At 42.6% G+C, this 21,002-nt stretch overlaps 2 protein-coding genes across 3 annotated transcripts; one reads left to right on the forward strand and one right to left on the reverse strand.

The window, feature by feature from the left end:
• Window positions 1-641: 641 nt before the first annotated feature.
• LOC138956098 (brorin-like) lies at window positions 642-7,833 on the reverse strand. Of its 2 annotated transcripts, none has more exons than XM_070327564.1 (3): window positions 7,446-7,833; window positions 4,567-4,830; window positions 642-909 (listed from the first exon to the last, which is right to left on the reverse strand). In XM_070327564.1, exons 1-3 carry the CDS (start codon window positions 7,576-7,578, stop codon window positions 734-736), a joined length of 573 nt encoding a protein of 190 aa, XP_070183665.1. In that variant the 5' UTR covers window positions 7,579-7,833; the 3' UTR covers window positions 642-733. The 2 variants fall into 2 exon arrangements, with proteins under 2 accessions (XP_070183665.1, XP_070183663.1); XM_070327562.1 differs by having other exon boundaries at window positions 4,567-4,833; window positions 7,446-7,830.
• A 4,704-nt stretch (window positions 7,834-12,537) lies between these two features.
• Window positions 12,538-16,952, forward strand: LOC138952774 (protein rolling stone-like). The gene is made up of 4 exons (XM_070324500.1): window positions 12,538-13,356; window positions 14,195-14,411; window positions 15,141-15,427; window positions 16,206-16,952. The coding sequence occupies exons 1-4, from the start codon at window positions 13,087-13,089 to the stop codon at window positions 16,581-16,583; spliced, it is 1,152 nt and encodes a 383-aa protein (XP_070180601.1). The 5' UTR covers window positions 12,538-13,086; the 3' UTR covers window positions 16,584-16,952.
• Window positions 16,953-21,002: the final 4,050 nt, after the last annotated feature.

The raw sequence follows: 21,002 nt of genomic DNA on the forward strand, positions 1-21,002 counted from the left end.
AATACAAATCATACGTACACAAACATCGAATTTGCTAATTTTTATCAAAGTGTGTTAAAACGAGAGTTCAAAACAATTGGAGAAACCTACTAGACAGACTTTATGATAAAGACTTTTGAATATGTTAACACGTTAGGAATAACATAAACGAAGGTCGATCTGACCTATTAATTAAAACGAGATATGAAAACAATCCCTTATGTTTCTTTGGACATTTTATCTGTAATATCCCTCTATTTTACCACTTTTTCATAATTGTGTGTGTGTGTGTGTGTGTGTGTGTGTGTGTGTGTGTGTGTGTGTGTGTGTGTGTGTGTGTGTGTGTGTGAGTGAGTGAGTGTGTGTGTGTGTGTGTGTCTGTCTGTCTGTCTGTCTGTCTGTCTGTCTGTCTGTCTGTCTGTCTGTCTGTGTGTACATACATTCGTCTTTGTGTCTAGGCCTGTATGCCTTTGTGTGTTTATTTGCGTGTGTAGGTGGGTGGGGGTCGTACCTGCCCGTCTGTGAATTTGTTTCGTGCGTATCGCTTCGAAGGTGTTCAAATGTGAGTAAGTGTGTGAGTGTATAATGCTGGCCGTGCCTTTGTCTGTTTCTCTAATAGTAGTATTACCTTTTCCATACTTTCTTCATTTAAAAACAAATAAAACATTTTCCGTGCATTTATTACATTTGCAAGGCATTACATTTGTGCCAAATACTCACCCCTTTCAAACAACAACCCAGCAAAATGTTCAGATTATTTTCTGAGTCTCATCTGCGGGGGACGTTCCAGAAACGTGGTGCACATAACACCGGGACGACGAAAGGCGAAGGCTCCGGACTCTGGCAGCACGCAGGTGCACGTGGTGCTCGGCCCTGTCTGCACTTCCTCACCCACTGACACGATGGTGCCGTTCAGGCTGCAGTTCGGACCTGTGGGCAGAAAGACCAGAGCGAGTCGTGAAAGCGTACTGCCTGACGATCTCAGAGGGTCTACGTAAAGGCGGTCCTTTATTGAGGCCGAAGTCAACTTTTACTTCTGTGACAGGGGAGGCTACCGCTCCTTTCACAGCAGACTCTGCACCCGAGTTGTTGGCCTTTAAGTCAACACCGGTGTATTGTGGAATTCTGTTTGTGATGGGGTCTGGTGGTTTCCGGTTGTCTGTATGTTCATGGAAACCTTCGGGTTTGCATAACAGTTTTTATAGGGCTAAGAAATTAGCCCTAACATTTTCAATCCTGTTTGATTGCACTTCGCCTCCCGAGGTGATCGTAGTGTTACGGCACTCGGTTACATCTGGCGCTGCGAGCAGGATGGGACTCGGCATGATATGTTCAGGTAATGCCATAATATGACCACTGAACATTTTCGTGCTGTTCCCATTTCTGCGAACTTGGGATGGACAGTGGTCCCCCGGTTCGGAACTTCTGGACGAAGTTCATTCAAACGGGGGCGATTGTGACAGGGGAGGCTACTGCTCCTTTCACAGCAGACTCTGCACCCGAGTTGTTGGCCTTTAACCTTTGCCGGATGCCGGTTTTGACTACACACTCCCGACGATGCGGGTTTGTCTGAACCCATACATTTGAAAGAGGGTTTTTACCGTTTATTCCTCTAACGACGATGCGGGTTTGTCTGAACCCATACATTTGAAAGAGGGTTTTTACCGTTTATTTCTCTAACGACGGGGTGGGTTCAGGGAAACCCACAGCGCTACTTCAGTGGTTGCATCAATTTTCTCCCTTCACCGACCTCTTGCAGGGGAGGGAGAGGGGGAGGGAGAGGGGGAGGGAGAGACTGAGAGACTAAGAAAGAAAGAGAGAGAGAAAGAGAGAGAGAGAGAGAGACTAAGAAAGAGAGAGAGAGAGACTAAGAAAGAGAGAGAGAGACTAAGAAAGAGAGAGAGAGAGACTAAGAAAGAGAGATCGAGAGAGTCTAAGAAAGAGAGTGAGAGACTAAGAAAGGGAGAGAGAGAGAGACTAAGAAAGAGAGAGAGGGAGACTAAGAAAGAGAGAGAGAGACTAAGAAAAAGAGAGAGACTAAGAAAGAGAGAGAGAGAGACTAAGAAAGAGAGAGAGACTAAGAAAGAGAGAGAGAGATACTAAGAAATAGAGACAGAGAGATACTAAGAAAGAGAGAGAGAGAGACTAAGAAAGATAGAGAGAGAGACAAATAAAGAGAGAGAGAGACAAATAAAGAGAGAGAGAGACTAAGAAAGAGAGAGAGAAAGAGAGACTAAGAAAGAGAGAGAGACTAAGAAAGAGAGAGAGAGACTAAGAAAGAGAGAGAGAGACTAAGAAAGAGAGAGAGAGAGAGAGACTAAGAAAGAGAGAGAGAGAGACTAAGAAAGAGAGAGAGACTAAGAAAGAGAGAGAGAGACTAAGAAAGAGAGAGAGAGAGACTAAGAAAGAGAGAGAGAGAGACTAAGAAAGAGAGAGAGGGAGACTAAGAAAGAGAGAGAGACTAAGAAAGAGAGAGAGAGAGAGAGACAAAGAAAGAGAGAGAGAGACTAAGAAAGAGCGAGAGACTAAGAAAGAGAGAGAGAGACTAAGAAAGAGAGAGAGAGAGAGACTAAGAAAGAGAGAGAGAGAGACTAAAAAAGAGAGAGAGAGACTAAGAAAGAGAGAGAGACTAAGAGAGACAAAGAGAGACAGAGAGAGAGACTAAGAGAGAGAGAGAGAGACTAAGAAAGAGAGAGAGAGAGACTAAGAGAGAGAGAGAGAGAGACTAAGAAAGAGAGAGAGAGACTAAGACAGAGAGAGAGAGAGAGACTAAGAAAGAGAGAGAGAGAGAGACTAAGAAAGAGAGAGAGAGAGACTAAGAAAGAGAGAGACTAAGAAAGAGAGAGAGAGAGACTAAGAAAGAGAGAAAGAGAGAGACTAAGAAAGAGAGAGAGAGAGACTAAGAAAGAGAGAGAGAGAGAGACTAAGGAAGAGAGAGAGAGAGACTAAGAAAGAGAGAGAGAGACTAAGAAAGAGCTAGAGAGAGAGAGAGAGACTAAGAAAGAGAGAGAGAGACGAAGAAAGAGAGAGAGAGACTAAGAAAGAGAGAGAGAGACTAAAAAAGAGAGAGAGAGACTAAGAAAGAGAGAGAGAGAGACTAAGAAAGAGAGAGAGAAAGAGAGACTAAGAAAGAGAGAGAGACTAAGAGAGAGAGAGACTAAGAAAGAGAGAGAGAGAGACTAAGAGAGAGAGAGAGAGACTAAGAAAGAGAGAGAGAGAGACTAAGAAAGAGAGAGAGAGAGACTAAGAAAGAGAGAGAGAGGCTAAGAAAGAGAGAGAGCGAGAGACTAAGAAAGAGAGAGAGAGACTAAGAGAGAGAGAGACTAAGAAAGAGAGAGAGAGACTAAGAAAGAGAGAGAGAGACTAAGAAAGAGAGACAGAGAGAGAGACTAAGAGAGAGAGACAGAGAGAGAGACTAAGAGAGAGAGACAGACAGACAGAGACAGACAGACAGAGAGAGAGACAGAGAGAGAGACAGAGACAGACAGTCAGATAGACAGACAGTCAGATAGACGGATAGACAGACAGACAGACAGACAGAGCAACTGACAACAGACATACAGACAGAGAGATACGGACAGACAAACAGAGAGACAGACAGTCTCTTGGAGACAAACAGGCAGACATACACTGTTCCGCCGCTTTGGTAATTATGGGTGTAGCAGAACCCGCGCCGTCGGCAGAGGGATAGTTACAATCACTACTACTCTTTAAAAGTATGGGTATGTGTGAACCCGCGCCATCGGTAGTGTTTATGTAAATTATCATAATCAATTAATTCTGATGTTTTGTCATGTACACACTAAAAATTTGCAGACAGAGAGCAAATTAGGTGTGTGAGAGATACTTAAAATTTCAAAACGATACCTTTAATGGTTCCAGAGTTACAATGATTTTAGTGTGTCTCTGGGTACAGGTGAACCCAGGAAGCACGGCAAAGGTTAAGTCAACACCGGTGTATTGTGGAATTCTGTTTGTGATGGGGTCTGGTGGTTTCCGGTTGTCTGTATGTTCTTGGAAACCTTCGGGTTTGCATAACAGTTTTTATAGGGCTAAGAAATTAGCCCTAACATTTTCAATCCTGTTTGATTGCACTTCGCCTCCCGAGGTGATCGTAGTGTTACAGCACTCGGTTACACTTCAATCAGTGCAAAAGCTTCGTGCAACCGGCCAGCTCCGAATTTGTGTATGAATTATTTTCTTAAGAAATCGATTTATGACAAACTTCCCACTCTGCACAGAGAGCAGTCAGGCTGTTGAGTTTTGGTATGCGTCCAAGGGGATGGACAGTTTTGTCTAATGTACAAGCCTGGGCATATCTGACATGTTGAGCCGAATCGTTACAATGGGAGGTGTGTGCCTTTATTTACTGAAGGCTTTACAATACCATTATTGTATGTGACTGTATACCAATACAGTAATTGGACTATGCGTGTGAGGGATAAAAGAAACGTCAACAAAAGAACTCAAACTCAAACAAACAAGTAAAACACAAATAAAACCTCGATCTTTTGACAGACAGTCCCAGCAAATAACACTGCAGTAAAATCAACGGATGGGCATCAACAACAAAACCCTGTAGCTCACCATTAGGACACATGGGGCAGCATTTACCAGGCACGTACTCAAAGTCCACACATTCAGCAAAGAAGCAGTCGACGGCGTAGCAGATGGTACGATCCAACATGCACTGACAGGTGGTGCAGGCGTTGGGCTCCCACTTGTCCCCGTGTTTATATCGCCCGGAGTCATAGTAACAGCCTGGTCGTGACGTCACCACAGCAATGTTGGGCGTGGTTGTTGTGGTGCCTGGAGGGGAAAGGGAAGTCTCTGTAGCGCTGGCTGCTGGTGCTGCTGTTGATGATGATGATGATGATGTTAATGTTGGTTTTAACAATGTCTCATTGAATTTCTACATATTCATGAAATTAACATTCATAGATCTATAAGAAAACGATAACGAGCCTATGGCTTAAACTGGTGTCTTATAAGCACGATTACGGCTAGTGGTAAATATGTAAATCGCGAAGAGTGAGGTTATTATATGAAATACATAATCAGACAGTCAGATTAACACAACAGATTGAAAAAGTCTAATGCCAATTAAGCCATCCTTGTTCATTTCGGAGGAGCAGCAGAAACGACGTCTTGAGCATAGCTGAAAGTAGTCGTAGTAAAAAATAAGGAACGGTGTTAACCGGAATTTTCCAATAGTTTACCAGTTTAAATGTGAAAATACCGAAAGCACAACGGTCAACCGGTGCAAACTACAGGCGCGATTTCCGGCTGACGTAGAAATGATTGTTGTTGGCTTGTTATTGTTTGCTAGTTTTTCTTTTTGTTTTGCATGTCACTTCTGTTTGGCCAGGTTGTGTTTCTTTTTTTTCAGGTGGAGGTGTTGTTTCGTTTTCTGCACCAATTAAATGAGTATTATTTTTTTCTCCCAATGAAATTCTGCAGTGAGTCGGTCATTTTGAATTATTAGAATGGAGACAGAACAAATTCCGATTTCATGACATGAGGATGTGAGCACTTTGAAAACAATGACGTTGTCCACGACAAAGAAAGAAAAGCTTCGTGATTTCAGAAAAGACAAATGATCCATACTTAAGATGTAAAAAATCAAGCTCAGGCACAAACCCCAAAAATTATAGTTTGCAGATTCGCAAAACAAATACCACCAATTATTATCAGGACACCTCGACTAACGCGTTTTTTTGCACGTCGTGATATTCGTTTTTAAGAATCAAATTTCTTGGCACTCTGCTGTCATCCTGACCTCAGGTCAAAATGAGTTCGGCTCATTCTATCCCTGACAGGATGCCTTGGTTTTCTTTGTCTGGCGAGGAAATCGATTTTTTACATATTTAGATCTTTTCGTAATGTGTTATGGATGTAAGCAGATTCGCGATCGTCGATAATGATTTTTCATGGTGTTGTGTAATTTTTAAATTACAAAGGAATTGATATGTAAGACAGTTTCAAGCAAGCTATTTTTCGCGGCTGTATTTACTGTGCAAACAACTCTAAATATGGCATAAGTGTCACGTGATAATCAACCGTTTGGTTTCGGCGCTCGCTAGAGCAGACGATTTTTTGACAGTGATGCAACCATATATTACGGTCTCCTTCCGGCAGCAGACCCAAAATTTCGACTTGTTTTGACCTTAGAACGATGTCTTTATCATAACTGTGAAGAACAGAACGGAGATCACTGTCTAAGTCGGCCAATCTGCAATCATTTTCGTCTCGCGAACACTGCTCGTGAACAACATATGGGAGATCACTTTGTATTCTTGTTTTGATAGATTCGCGTAGGACTTTCGCGTCCGGTCAGAGAGACAACTGGCGATAGCCGTGGAGCGAGGATTATCAGAATGCTCTGCTGTCAACAAAAACTACAAATCATTTAATTGATACGTCGTGATTAAGGGTCTGAAGACTGATTTGGAAAAGCAAAAATAATCACGCGCTTGCTAAAGCTAAAGTTGAGGTTTACAATTTCGGAAAAAAACTACTAATGTTTTCAGTTTCACAAATACATGTACACACAATGCCTTGATTGTGTGGCCTCAATTGCACTTCTTGGACACATTAGTTGACATGAATATCCGTGTTAGTTACTGTCCATGTAGAATGCATGAACACTGACAAACAGACAGAAAAATAAGTGCACAGAGTACCAACATTCAATAAGACCAACAGATTGACAGAAGGAAAATCAGCACGCAATCTGTTAGATAGCAGCAACCGCAACCGTAACCGCAACCCACAGACAGGCACAGGTGCAAAACTACTTCTCACCATTCCTAAAAAGCGTAAGAAGTACAGTGGAAGACACCTTTAAAAAAGAACCTTCAATTGAAGTCTTCTTCTTTCTTTAAATCCTCATTTCTCAGATGTTCTGCTCCAAACCAATGTATACTTTGCTCCATGTTTTAAGACTCCCTTCTCTTTTGCTCAAAGCCACTGTAAATGTACCTCCATTTTAAGACTCCCTTCTCTTTTGCTCAAAGCCACTGTAAATGTACCTCCATTTTGAGACTCCCTTCTCTTTTGCTCAAAGCCACCGTAAATGTACCTCCATTTTGAGACTCCCTTCTCTCTTGCTCAAAGCCACTGTAAATTTACCTCCATTTTAAGACTCCCTTTTCTCTTGCTCAAAGCCACTGTAAATTTACCTCCATTTTAAGACTCCCTTCTCTCTTGCTCAAAGCCACTGTAAATTGACCTCCATTTTGAGACTCCCTTCTCTTTTGCTCAAAGCCACTGTAAATTGACCTCCATTTTGAGACTCCCTTCTCTTTTGCTCAAAGCCACTGTAAATTTACCTCCATTTTAAGACTCCCTTCTCTTTTAAGGTCTGATTTTCTTAGGTTTTTGAAGGTCGTAAAAACGGGTTGGGGGGGGGGGGGGGGGGCACATATCTCAGAAGACGTTAGCAAAAAAGGTCAACATAGTCTTACCTGGAGGTAAGGGTTCGTCGAGGAGAAAGGTGAATGGCAGAGGCTCAGGCGCTGTTGTGAAGGGGACGGGTTGACCTGCCGTGGCGATGGACAAGAGTCCCATGAGAAGGAATACACTCTGCTGTCCCGACATGCTTGCAAATATAGCTGCACTGACACTTTCTTTTTCGGTTGAAGAAAAAAAGATTGACAGGTTGTTTTGTTGTTGTTGTTTTTTGTAGGCCTAGTTGCAGTTGACGTTGCTTCTTCTTCTTCTTCTTCTTCTTCTTCTTCTTTACAAAAAACGTGCACTTTTGTTTGGGAAACTTATTTATCCAAAGGTCTTTTCCATAGCGTTTTCACTTAAATACTCCAAAAGAGAAACTCCGCAGTGCTGCCCAACTTTTGACAAAACAACTGCAGCGAGTGTTCAGCTTATAAAGGCGATTGCATCTTGGCACGTTAAATGTATCGTTTCTGTCTTTAACAATGACTTTTTACCGAACTCCTATCTGTTTTCTGTGCATGCTAATTTCCTCTTCATGAGAATTGATGGTCTTAATAAACCAATGATAGATCATATCATACTCATTCGGCTCCTGTGCCCCGTTAGTTAATGGGGTTGACACTGCCACGAAATACTGTCACCATGAGTCTCAAAGCGAACCGTGTGTGTGTGTGTGTGTGTGTGTGTGTGTGTGTGTCTGTGTGTGTCTGTGTGTCTGTGTGTTTCTGTGTCTGTGCGTAACAGATTGTCTGTCTGTGTTTATGTCTGTGTATGCGTGTGTCTCCGAGTGCTTCTCTGTGTCTCTGTGTGTGACTGCCTGCCCGCCTGTCTGCCTGTCTACCTGCCTGCTTGTCTGCCTGCCTGTCTGTCTTTCCATGTGTCTGCCTATCTGCCCAGTATGTGCGGCTGTACACATCCTTGTCTGTGTTCTTGTGCGTGAGAGGAAACATGTGTGTGTGTGTTTCCGCGCCCCTGTCCATGTCTGTCTGTCTGCCTGTCTATGTGTGTGTGTGCGTGTGTTCGTGCGTGCATGCTGCGTGCGCGTGTGCATGCGTGTGTGTAAGTGTTGAAAAACAAATGTATCACCGGGTGGCCGGGAGAATATCTTGATATAAAGGTAAACACCGCAGAGTGTCAACAATAGGCTGGTTGTCATTATGCGTAATGTGGAGACCTGCAAATTGTTATCGTTGTCATTCATTACAGGTGTTGTGGTAATCTAAGTTTGACAGTTCCTACAGTTCGCCGTATGGCATTAGTATCCCAGGTCTCTTTGTGAAAGACAGCGACGCAGATCGGACAAAAAGAATAATATCAACAATGTTACTCTCCAGTTTTGTACGGAAAACATTGAGCAGTAATAAGCAGTGCTAAGTTAACCTGAAACACATGGAACAGTATTTATTCTCCTGCGTACATTCCAAAGTTTACATTTTGTGTTATACTGTTCAAAAAAAGAAACGCATAGCTTGTAATATTTGGTTAATTTAGTTATATGGCTACAAGGATATCCACCAAACTGCAGAAAATGTTTATCTGGTCGTCGACCTTTCGTCCATTGCCACAAGTGAGCTCTGCACGTGACGCATGCGTTATCAGTGGCTACAATGTCAAAATTGCTCATTTGGCATGACCACTCGTCATGCTTCAGTGTAATCTCGTGAAACTCGGGGAATATTGAGCTCTCACCATGTCTTCCAAAACCCATAAAAGCGGATTGTTCGCCACAAAGAAATCAGACGACAATTCAGCGACGAAAGATGGCCCGATTGAGCAGAGAAGACCGCCAAATTGCATTGGGTCGTTTACAAGCAGGCCAGAGTCAAAGTGCAATCGCCAGGCACTTCCACGTGTCCCAGAGCACCATCAGTAGACTGTGGGTCAGGTTTCAAGCCACTGGCTCCGTTGCTGACTTGCCACGAGCGGGAAGACCAAGGGCGACAACTGCTGCTCACGACCGCTTCATACGGCTCCGCCACCTCCGGAATCGTTTCCTGTCGGCCTCATCTTCTGTCCAGGCTCTCCCCGGGCCACACCGATTATCGGACCAGACCGTGCGGAACCGCCTGCATGAAGCTGGTTTGAGAGCTCGCAGACCTCACAGAGGAGCTGTCCTCACCCGCCGCCATCGCCAGAACCGAGTGCAGTGGGGCAACCAGCACCTTCGCTGGACCGTCCGGAATCACTGGAGACACGTGTGGTTCAGCGACGAGTCCTACTTCCTGCTCCAGCGACATGATGGTCGGAGGAGGGTCTACCGGAGAGTAAACGAACGTTACGCGCCCAACTGTGTGGATGAGGCACCCGTTCATGGTGGTGGAGGCGTCATGGTGTGGGGGGCGATCAATACCGCTGGAAGGAGCACCCTGGTGCACGTCCAAGGGCGCATAACTGCCCAGCGATACGTGGAGGAAATTCTGCGCCCACACGCCCTTCCTCTTCTGGCTGACCAGGATGCCATATTCCAGCAGGACAACGCTCGCCCGCACACAGCACGACTCACCACCCAGTTCCTCACCGACCACCATGCCCAGGTGCTTCCCTGGCCATCCATGTCGCCAGACATGAACCCGATAGAACACCTGTGGGATGAATTGGACAGACGTGTGCGCAGGCGAGAAGAAGCGCCGGCAAATCACCGCGATCTATTGCAGGCACTTCAGGAGGAGTGGGACACCATCCCACAGCAAGATATCCGGCATCTGATCCAGTCCATGCCCAGAAGGTGCCGGGCAGTTGTTGCTGCTCAAGGCAGTCACACCCCCTACTGACTTGACAGCCTCGGCACCCAATCGTATTGATTGACTGATTGATTTGAAGATGCAAATGAACTGTGTGTGCATTCAACTGTGTCCATACCAAATTTCAAACAAATAATCTAAATATTGGATTTTCTGTTAATTTTTTCGAAAAATAAAACAAATTTGGCAGGTAGCAACTATGCGTTTCTTTTTTTGAACAGTATAGTTATGTTTCACTTTCGCGGCCTGCAATGTTTTGCTTTAAATATGATGAATAGATAATTATGTTTTGCGTGATCACAAAATTACGGGGAATATCCTAACATTCTCATTCACAAACACCTGTTGACATAGCAGAGACTTGGATCCACCTTCTCATTCCAGTCAACATGGAGCATTTCTAGAAGTGTGTATAAATACAACATTTCCAAATTCATCGTCATTTCTTCTAAAAGCTGTATATATACGGTCAAACAGGTTAAGGGAACACATTCGTGAATTATATGTTCAATAGAATTTTTACACTATAATGATAGAGCCCAACGATATGATACAGTGGTTTGCATCTCGTACCTAGTGGTAAGGCGTCCGCCCCGTGATCGGGAGGTCGTGGGTTCGAACCCCGGCCGGGTCATACCTAAGACTTTAATATTGGCAATGGCTGCTCCGCCTGGCGTCTGGCATTATGGGGTTAGTGCTAGGACTGGTTGGTCCGGTGTCAGAATAATGTGACCGGGTGAGACATGAAGCCTGTGCTGCGACTTCTGTCTTGTGTGTGGCGCACGTTAGGGGAAGGGCTCCTAATATGGACCGCTTTTTGTTTCATGCTGATAACTAGCTTGTTTTCTTGGGAAGAAAAAAATTTCGACAAATTTTGCACTCAAATTAAAGCATTAATTCCCGTGTCATTTCATTCAAATTTTCAATGCAAATTAAGACCGTTCATTTGGCTATCTAGATCACCTTTCAGATTAAATAGTTCTTTTACAGGGATCACGTGACCGCCGTTCAAATAAAAGTACCCTCAAAATCGACCTGACAAAAATAAAATGGACCCATCAAAAATCAAATAAAAATCACAAGAGGCAAAACGTTGCAACTTTTACATATGAGAAGAAAATTAAATCAATTATCTACCCGCAACATGTTGTTTTGTTGAGCTAGCTTACGCATTTGGTGTGCTATGCTATTCCTACTGATGCAGGTGTCGATCGCATTCATGAGCGGTCAAAATGGGAGTCTTTGTGTCAATTTTGAAGGGTATCATGACAAAAACAGATGTATTTTAGCAATGACTAAGTGGATTGCTTTTAAAAAATTTTACTTTGAGTAAAATATTGGTAAGTTACAGGCATTTGTTCAGAACACAGTAGGGCCTACTGAATAATTGCACTGATTCACGACATGCAGTAGGGTTTTGGACTTAGTGCATTACAGGGCCGGACTACCGGGGGGGTTATGGGGGTTGCGCAACCCCCCCCCCTAGCCTAAACATGTACCTTACTTATTTAATTTTTTTTTATTATTGCTTATTTTATGCCGTTTCATGCAAGGAGCGACCATTTTCCTATCTCAGAATATGACCTACCCCACAACGAGGGTGGGTTCTAGGGTTTCCGGACCCCCCCCCCCCCCCCCCCCCCCAGCCAAAAAATAAAAATATTGAATGAGGTATGCATTTCTTTATTTTACATTGAGTTTCAATTTTTGGGGTATTAATCAGTGACAAAATCTGCTGCCTGAAACTGGTAATGATCATCCTCAGAATGCACCAGATTGCACCATTTTGCATCCTTTTTTTCAAAATTTTCCGGGGGGGCATGCCCCCGGACCCCCCTAGCAAGCTAGGCGCTTCGCGCCGTCGGCTCGGCGCTTTGCGCCTTCACACCCATATCTTCACAATATACTTTTGAAAAAAACCAGTCATAAAATGAACTGATCCGCCCCTGCCGCCAGGGTGGACATCCCCCTGGGCCACCACTGGCAACCCCCCCCCCCCCCCCCCTCCTCCTCGCCTAGTCCGGCCCTGCATTATGACCGCCATTATGAGTCTCGGCTTTTCCATTTGGTTGGGGAACACCTCCGTCCTTTAAAAAAAAAAAGTGTTGTCACAGTGTTTTCTAACCGAAAGTTCATTGTCCCCCGAACAAAACCTTCACCTTGGGTCTGTAAATTATGCTGGGTCACGGGGTCCTGCAAATCGTGGTCAATCTGGGCTAGCTGAGACTAACCAAGACTGAGGTTTCTTTCAAGTCGTCATTTCGTTTTCAAAACTGACATCGGAACAATTTACGTCAAAAATGAGTTCATATTCATGACGAAAACTTTGTTTCATTGTGTTCGTTTCCTCCACATGGTCCCGGACGTTTTCTTCATTTCCCTCGAGAACAATTAATGTTCCGAATGCGTGTCGTCTGCAAGAACCCTTCATTTATGTGCATTATCGCGTTATAATCCGAAGCACGGTAGTGGATTACCGTGGCAATGTTGAAGCCCTTTTTCGGAGTTAAAATTGTAAGTGATAGGATTGAGATTTCTAGTTTTGACAGCAACAAAGACTGAAGTCAATGTGCCAAAGTCAAAGACTCCACCAATGTCTGCGAAAACAAGTGTCTACGAAAACAATTAAAATATCTGACGAAACTTCTGAGTCAAAGACATCACCCTTGTCTGCAAAAACAATATTGAGATGTCTGACGTAACTTCTAAGTCAAATATTCACCCGACCCGTGTCTGCAAAAAAACATTGAAATGGCAGACGTGACTTCTGAGTCAAAGACTTCAATCGTGCCTGCAAAAACAATTGAGACGTCTGAGTCAAAGACTTCACCAGTGTCTGCGAAAACAATTGAGACGTCTGATGTGACTTCTGAGTCAAAAACTTCACCAGTCAGTGTCTGGGATAACGAGTGAAATGTCTAACGTAACAGTTGAGTCAAAGACGTCACCAATGTCTCCGAAAACAATTGAGATGCCTGACGTGACTTCCTGCGTCGCAATACCAGTAAAGTCTGCACAAACAATTGAGATAACTAACATTAGGTTGGCTACATGTGACAAAGGAGAGAGTCCCAAGTCGGTTGATACCTCGCGAGAAACTTGTGTTGGCATGCTGAGAAATGAGTTCAGGCTCCAAAACTTTGGCATCAGTCCTCCCACACCTCGGCTTCTTGTGTCAGATCAGGTGCGGGTTATTTTCAGGGACATAGCGGACTAGAAGATAGCTCAGTGGCAAGCGGCGCTTGTGTTGTGGGTTCGACCCCGACGTTTGCCTATCTCTCTCTCTCTCTCTCTCTCTCTCTCTCTCTCTCTCTCTCTCTCTCTCTCTCTCTCTCTCTCTCTCTCTGAGCAGGTAAAGTGGCGTGTGTGTGTTTGTGTGTGTGCGTGCGCGTGTGTGTGTGTGTGTGTATGTGTGTGTGTGTATGTGTGTGTGTGAACGTGCGTGTGTGTGTGTCAGTGTTGTGTGTGTGTGTGTGTGTGTGTGTGTGTTTTCCCTCTGCCTGCGTGTGTGTGTGTGTGTGTGTGTGTGTGTGTGTGTGTGTGTTTCCCCTCTGCCTGCGTGTCTGTGTGTGTGCGTGTGTGTGTGTGTGTGTGTGTGTGTGTGAGTGTGTGTATGTATGCGCGCGCGTGTGTGTGTGTGTGTGTGTGTCTGTGAGATGGAGTTGGCCGATTTGTCCTTCGCTAGGGCTATGCATGCACTGTCTTGGCTGGTAAATGACTGTGTCACAGGCATTGCATTTTTACCTACTTATTTGAATACCAATCTTCATTTAGATGATACGTGCTGAAACATTTACGGATGGGTAAAGTAGTTCCATTTTCTTGCGCGATGTGGTTCCAGGCTTTGTCAACATAACTCAATTGCGCAGCCCTTTGACCCCGCCGACATTCAGTTGTGTATTTTCCTTGATTGTTTGTCTTTTACAGTTTTAGGTTGTTTGGGTTGTTTGTGGGTTTTTGTTTGTTTTCTTGCTTCTGGTTTCCCATTTTACAAACTTTGAGGTCCTGATTTGGCCTTACAGTGGGGCTGCCCGACCATGTACTTGGGGTGGCGGGTGGGGATGGCCCTGTACCACCTGGCCTGGTGCCTCTATGATTGGATTCACGATGCTCTGACCACTGAGCGGCCCGGTACCTGGCTGGTGTACCTCACCAACTGGTCATTCCTCCTCCTCACTGCCCACACTCTTCTCGCTGCTTTCGTTGTCCTCAAAACCTTTCCAGACAAAGGCTTGGATGGTAAGTGCTATGGTGAGAGAGAGGGGGGGGTCAGACAGACCGACACAGAGAGAAGGAGAGAGAGAGAGAGAGAGAGAGAGAGAGAGAGAGAGAGAGAGAGAGAGAGAGATCAAATCAAATCAAATCAAATTTTATTTTACGAGGGTTGTCGCATAAGCAATATAAACGAGCTTCTTTTCAACCAGCCCTCGCCAAGAGAGGGACTATTCTAATCTTAAATACATATATATATACAAACGTAAAACAATTACAAAAGATAAGCATGACAGGGTGAATGAATACATGATGTCTTTTCCGGAACTGTACAAAACTGGCCTTGCCAAGACTGACACAAAATATAGTTCTAGAACTTCTGGGCTTGTGTTGGTTATTCTGCCCATGGTGAATTTCCCATGCTTTTCCCATCCCATGACAAATTCTACTTACTTTGGTCATGCCATATATACTTTACAGCTCCGAATCATCCATGGTACTGCGTGGTATTTTGTCTCGATGGGGTGAAAGAATATAATGACGTCACTCTCGGCAGAGCCTCGAGTGACGTCACCATATTCATTGACCCAGTCTTGACAAAATATCACGCGATAGCATGGATGGACCTCCTGTGGGAGGGGTTTCAGTGTTTTTAAGGAGGGGCCAGTTTTTTAAAAGTTTGTTGTTTTTGTTTTTTTGGCCGTCCAGTATCTGAGAGATGTTGACTATAAATACAGCTTGCGTTTTTTTCTTCAGGTGGTCGAATCCTTTGGTGTATCAAAATCTCCTGGGTTCTCTATGAGGTTGCCACTGTTGCAAGCATCATGGTCACACTTCTGTTTTTCACTTTCATCTTTAATGGTAAGTCGTCCAAAACAGCTAGTCTCATCATCACCATCATCAGCAACAGCATCGTTATCATCATCATCATCATCATCATCATCATCATCATCATCATCATCATCATCATCATCATCATCATCATCATCATCATCATCGGGGGCAATGGCCTAGTGGATAAGACGCCTGCCTCCCAAGCGCAAGTTCGTGGGTTCGAATCCCAGCCGCGCCTGGTGGGTTAAGGGTGGAGATTTGTTTCGAGCTCCCAGGTCAACTGATGTGCAGACCTGCTAGTGTCTTATCCCCCTTCGTTTGTACACGCAAGCACAAGGCCAAGCCGTGCGCATGGGAAAGATCCTGTAATCCATGTCAGAGTTCGGTGGGTCATAGAAACATGAAAATACCAAGTATGCATCCCAGAAAGCGGCGTATGGCTGCATAAATGACAGGGTAAAAACGGTCATACACGCAAAAGCAGTGGGACTTTTTGCCCATGAACGAAGAAGAAGATCATCATTATCATCATCGTGATCAGATCACTGGTGATACCAGTGACCAAAAAGTACATCAATAACTGTGGTAAAATAAACAAAATCTTAGGTTTACTTGACAGTATACAGTTACCTTTAAAAATTAGTCCTTTCCGTTGCGTCAGAACTGAATTATTAGTCGGGAAAACGATCGTAAACAATCTGAAATCATTTCTACCAGTCTGTGTCTGTCTGTCTGTCCGTCTGTTTGTCTGCCTTCTTCTATATGTGTCTGCCTGTATGGCGGCTTGTCTTAATCCTGCTGGTCTGTCTTTCTGTCTGTTTCTGCGTGATTTGATCGGAAGGGGGGCTGTGTGGGGTGAGGGGGTGTGATTTAAGGTAAGGAGAGGGAGTATGTGCGATATAAAAAAAAAATAAAAAAATTACACACGTGCAAAAAATTCATTATCATAATATATCATATCACTCACCTTCTTTTAACCTTCCACTCTCTCAAGGTACGTTATCTGCTGAAAGTCAAGAAAAGCATATCTGGAATTCTGTCTACATCATTGTGGAATTTTGCATCACGGCCACACCCATACGTCTCCTGCACGCCATTTACCCTATGGCGTATGCTCTCATATACATTACTTTCACCCTCATCTACTGGGCCGCCGGCGGAGTGAACTCCGAAGGAAAAACATACATCTACTCAACTTTGAACTGGGACAACGTCAAAAGCACATTGCCGCTGGTTGTTGGGGTTGTATTTTTTGCCGTACCGCTTTTGCAAGCTATTATATGGTCGGGTTTTTTGCTGAGGATTACGATTCGCCGACATTGTGTTCGAAGACAGCATGCGGAGACGTCTGGTGGCGGGGTTTGAAAACGGACAGGTCACGATTGCGTGTGACAATTGCGCTACTTTGTTGGTTTTTTTTTTACATTTAGTCAAGTTTATTATTTTGCATCAGTTCATTAAAGAACATGCCAGAAATCACGCTCGTAAGAAAATATTGTTAGACAATTATTGTAAGAACACATGCTTGTAATTAGAAAATATGGATTAACAATTAGTTTAGGAACAAATGGTTGTAAGAAAATAATGATAAACAATGATTGTGGTACTTATAGACAATGTGCAAAATCCTTGCGGTGAGAAGAGACGCAAACGATCAGACATAAAAAAGTGAGATTTTGTTTTGGCCAAGCACATTACTTTCTATCGATATAATTAACAAACTGCATTCACGCATTTTACCTACGATGGACATACTATCATGTTTCATATACAACATCTCTTTAAAATTATAATTTGAATAATGATATGTGTGTGCTCTTGCAATATGTGTTTCTATAAATGCAAAAATAGCATTAACACACAATAAATAGAGAATACTACATGGCTTGCTGTGTCAAATCCGATTTAGTGAACAGCTCAGATCATGGGTAATTTTAACACCTTCACATTTAAATGCTTATTTTATAGCCATCCATTGAATTGAGAAGAAAACAAAGCATACTAAACTGCTAAGCATGAATCAAACAATAAGAAAATAAAAAGAACCAACAGCATCGTTTTGTATGTGTGGGTAGTAAACACGTTTTATTTACAAAACACGGCGGAAAATGCCGACAAATTTGTTGCACAGCGACAGGTCACTTTCTTCAACCAAGGCCAGTACTTTCATACATGACAAAGGAAAGCAAATATGGCCTGAATAATAAAGTTATAGTGTTCCTTTGCGTGTCTGAGTGATAAACTGTTTTAACCAACTATCTTCTGAAACGTAGTTGCACTCAGCAGATTTGTCTTCCGCTCATAACTTTCGTGTCACACGGTCTTTGCGACAAACAGATAGATCGCATTCTCGCAGAAAATCATTGACAACACAGACCAGTCATTTTTAGCATTGCATTTGGGAAGGGCTACTATTATAGTGTGTTTTAAGAAAGAAAAACATTACAGTATCGGCAGAACACGACCAAATGAGTTTTCGTGTCACAGCGTTATGGGCGTGAGATTGTTTAGACTTTTTGTTCTCACACTGTAGCAAAATCATTGACAACACAGACAAGTCAGTTTTAGCATAGACATTGGGAAAGGCTACTATTATAGTGTGTTTTAGGAAAGAAAAACATTATAGTATCGGCAGAACACGACCAAATCATGACAAATGAGTTTGCGTTTTGGGCGTTATGGGCGTTTTTTCACACTGCAGATCATATCTCAAAAACTACGGAGTGGATCTTTATGAAATTTGATATGGATATTTTTGACTGGATTTTCTCATAGAAGGTTTTTCCGTTTATTGATAGGACAGTTTGATGACGTCATATTTTGCCAAAAGGTCGAGGCAGCACTTTCACAGTTACAGTTTTTCATCAATTTGATCGAATTTCTTATCACACAATCTCAGATCTAGGCCGGATTATGGGATTGCATTTCAGTTTGGTCACTTAAAGTTTTGTTATTGAAATGTTTGTTCGAAATATGTCATTTTTTCAAATTTTTAAAAACTAATATTTGAAACAAAAAATTTATATTGGTGTATTCCCTATTGCGTCCTGTATCTAAAACTATATAGTTTTGTTGTTTTGTATTGATAATTATGCTTAAAAATGAAGAAAACCGATAAATAACCACTATCTTTATTTATGAAAAAAGACACTTAAAAACAACTATCTATTCCTTATCATTTTCTGATTCCAAATATATATAGTTTCATGGTGTTTGACGTTGAAAATAGGCTAAAACTTAACAAACTCGGATCGTTGAATGGAAATTATACTTCCAAGCTCCGTGCAGCTGACAACATGATAAAAACACGTCATTTCAAGTGTGGAACACGCTCATGACGTCATACTGAAAGGTGATGAATTATGGCTTCACCTTGCGATGTTTCATTTCAAACATGGTAACATTTTTAAAGGGGTTTCTTTCTCAGATTTCTGTTTGCCCTCTGTCTGTCTCTCTATGTCTCCGTCTGTCTGACTGATTCAATTAAATGTGTAATTATTGAGTTTTGCAAAAGTCAAACTAAGTAGGATATACCTAATTGATTCAGGTCTCTAAATTCTTATTGTAAAATTGTGAGTTTTATTCAAAACAAATTTAATTGGTGTTTTAAACTCAATAATGGGGCATGCTGTGATGAGTAGAAGAATGTGTGCTTACGAGCAGAAAAAGCCCATCAAAGTCAAGAATCGTGTTTTTCTTTTTCTATTTTCACCTTGTAGCTTCATACAGACACTAAGCAACAGTGTAGTTCCACTTCCAGTGCAATATCTTGTACTTTAATTTTGACCATCTGTGTAACACTTTATTGACCCATGATCTGAGCTGTTCACTGTAACAAGTTGGGTTTTTTTACTGATCGAAATGCGAGCGAAAGCATGTAAATCTGATGAGCAAGCCATGTATTCTGTAGGGTCGTCTCTCTCGCGTATGTAGGATAATGACATAATGACATTCACGTTAAATATATATTTGTGACTTCGAATTAATGCATTAAAACCTGCCTTATTCCCCTTATGGAAACAGATCAACTTCAATAAAACACAGGAATATATAAACGTATATCATTAATTACACATTAACATGCTTCCATTTGAAACTTCGAGGTCGTCATCGTGGATTGACGCCCGACCAAAGCTAATTGAAGCCCGACGGAGCAGTTCAATATTTAAAAAAAAAAAAAACTCGTGTAAATCTTGCACGACACAGCAAGCCATGTAGTATTCTCTATTTTCATCACAAAAGCGATCTTTGGAATTGACTGACGTAGTCTGGAAGAATTCATGCATCAACTTACGTCACGTATTCGACGTCATCAAATCGCATACCTTATGGTCTCGGTATTTCGTTGGCCTTTATATTTCCTACTTGTAAAATGACCCTCAAAGCTAACCGAGACTAGTTGAGGTTGTATCAATGCGCCTCGCCAGCAGGTTGTTAATGGCTTTTTTAGCGAGTGGGTATCGACAATTATTCCCCCCTCTGCTTCTTTCTCTCTGTAAACTTGTAGGGCTAGTTATTTTTCGGTAGCCTTACCCAACAACCAAAATCACTAACCCAACAACGGGCCTGAATCCTCGATAGCTGATGGGTAGAGACTGTACACATTGTGGATCTACTTTTGCGACTCAAAAGTTCAGAACACTCTAATGTACAAAATATACATTTCTGGAGCAAACAATACAACCATACCGCATTTAAACCATGAATCTCAATATAAAATCCATGAGTTTGGTTGTTTTCTGAATTCAGATCTGCCGTGCACAATCGTTTATCGCTAGCAAGATTCCAAGGAAAAGTAACTCTCATACTTTGTCTAGCGACACGAGTAGTTCCCCTTCCAGATTTCGGCTGCATCGACAAGACTGCAATCCGACCGTCAGTTTTCAACAATATTTCATTTTATAAACAGATCACACGCAATCAATTGCAAACATTTAATCAACTTAAAGAACATGCAGCGGTTTCATACACTATTTTGCCCCAGAAAACTGAACTTCATACAGTTTTTAACGTTGGAACACGGGTGTAAAACTTCGTCTGCTAGTCACATTCGAGGAAAGAACATTTCCTGAGCGATACCAAAACATGAACAGAACACACACTATCTGCCTTTACCGCCACAGCAGAATGACAACATAACTGTGTACTTGATTTTAGTTCAAAACATGGAAACTGACAAGAAGTGTTAACAGAATTGAATGATTTGCACGGAACTATGCAACCGCGCATTAATCGATCGTCTGCGCAGGTAGACTGGTTGGGTGAATATGATTCGATCAAACTTTCGCACAAAAACTCATCTTTTCTTTGAATAACTGAAGAAAGGAGGAATAAAGAGGTTACATACCTCGTCTCAGTGATTATCAAAAATAATGGTCTCAGTTCGCGGTCATGAAAAAGCTCGCTGAAGCTCGCATTTTTCATGATCCGCTAACTTCGACCATTATTTTTGATAATCACTGAGACTCGGCATGTAACCTCTACTTAATGACCGGTAATTTTTAATGAGTTGGGGCATTCTGACCAATCACAGGATCTGTTTCATTAAAACGCCAACTTGATTCAATCAATCAATCAATATGAGGCTTATATCGCGCGTATTCCGTGGGTACAGTTCTAAGCGCAGGGATTTATTTTTTTTATTTTTTTTATTTTTATGCAATTTATATCGCGCACATATTCAAGGCGCAGGGATTTATTTATGCCGTGTGAGATGGAATTTGTTTTACACAACACATCACGCATTCACATCGGCCAGCAGATCGCAGCCATCCTACTTTTCGC

The sequence above is a fragment of the Littorina saxatilis genome, linkage group LG2, assembly GCF_037325665.1.
Source record: "Littorina saxatilis isolate snail1 linkage group LG2, US_GU_Lsax_2.0, whole genome shotgun sequence".
Taxonomy (NCBI): domain Eukaryota; kingdom Metazoa; phylum Mollusca; class Gastropoda; order Littorinimorpha; family Littorinidae; genus Littorina; species Littorina saxatilis.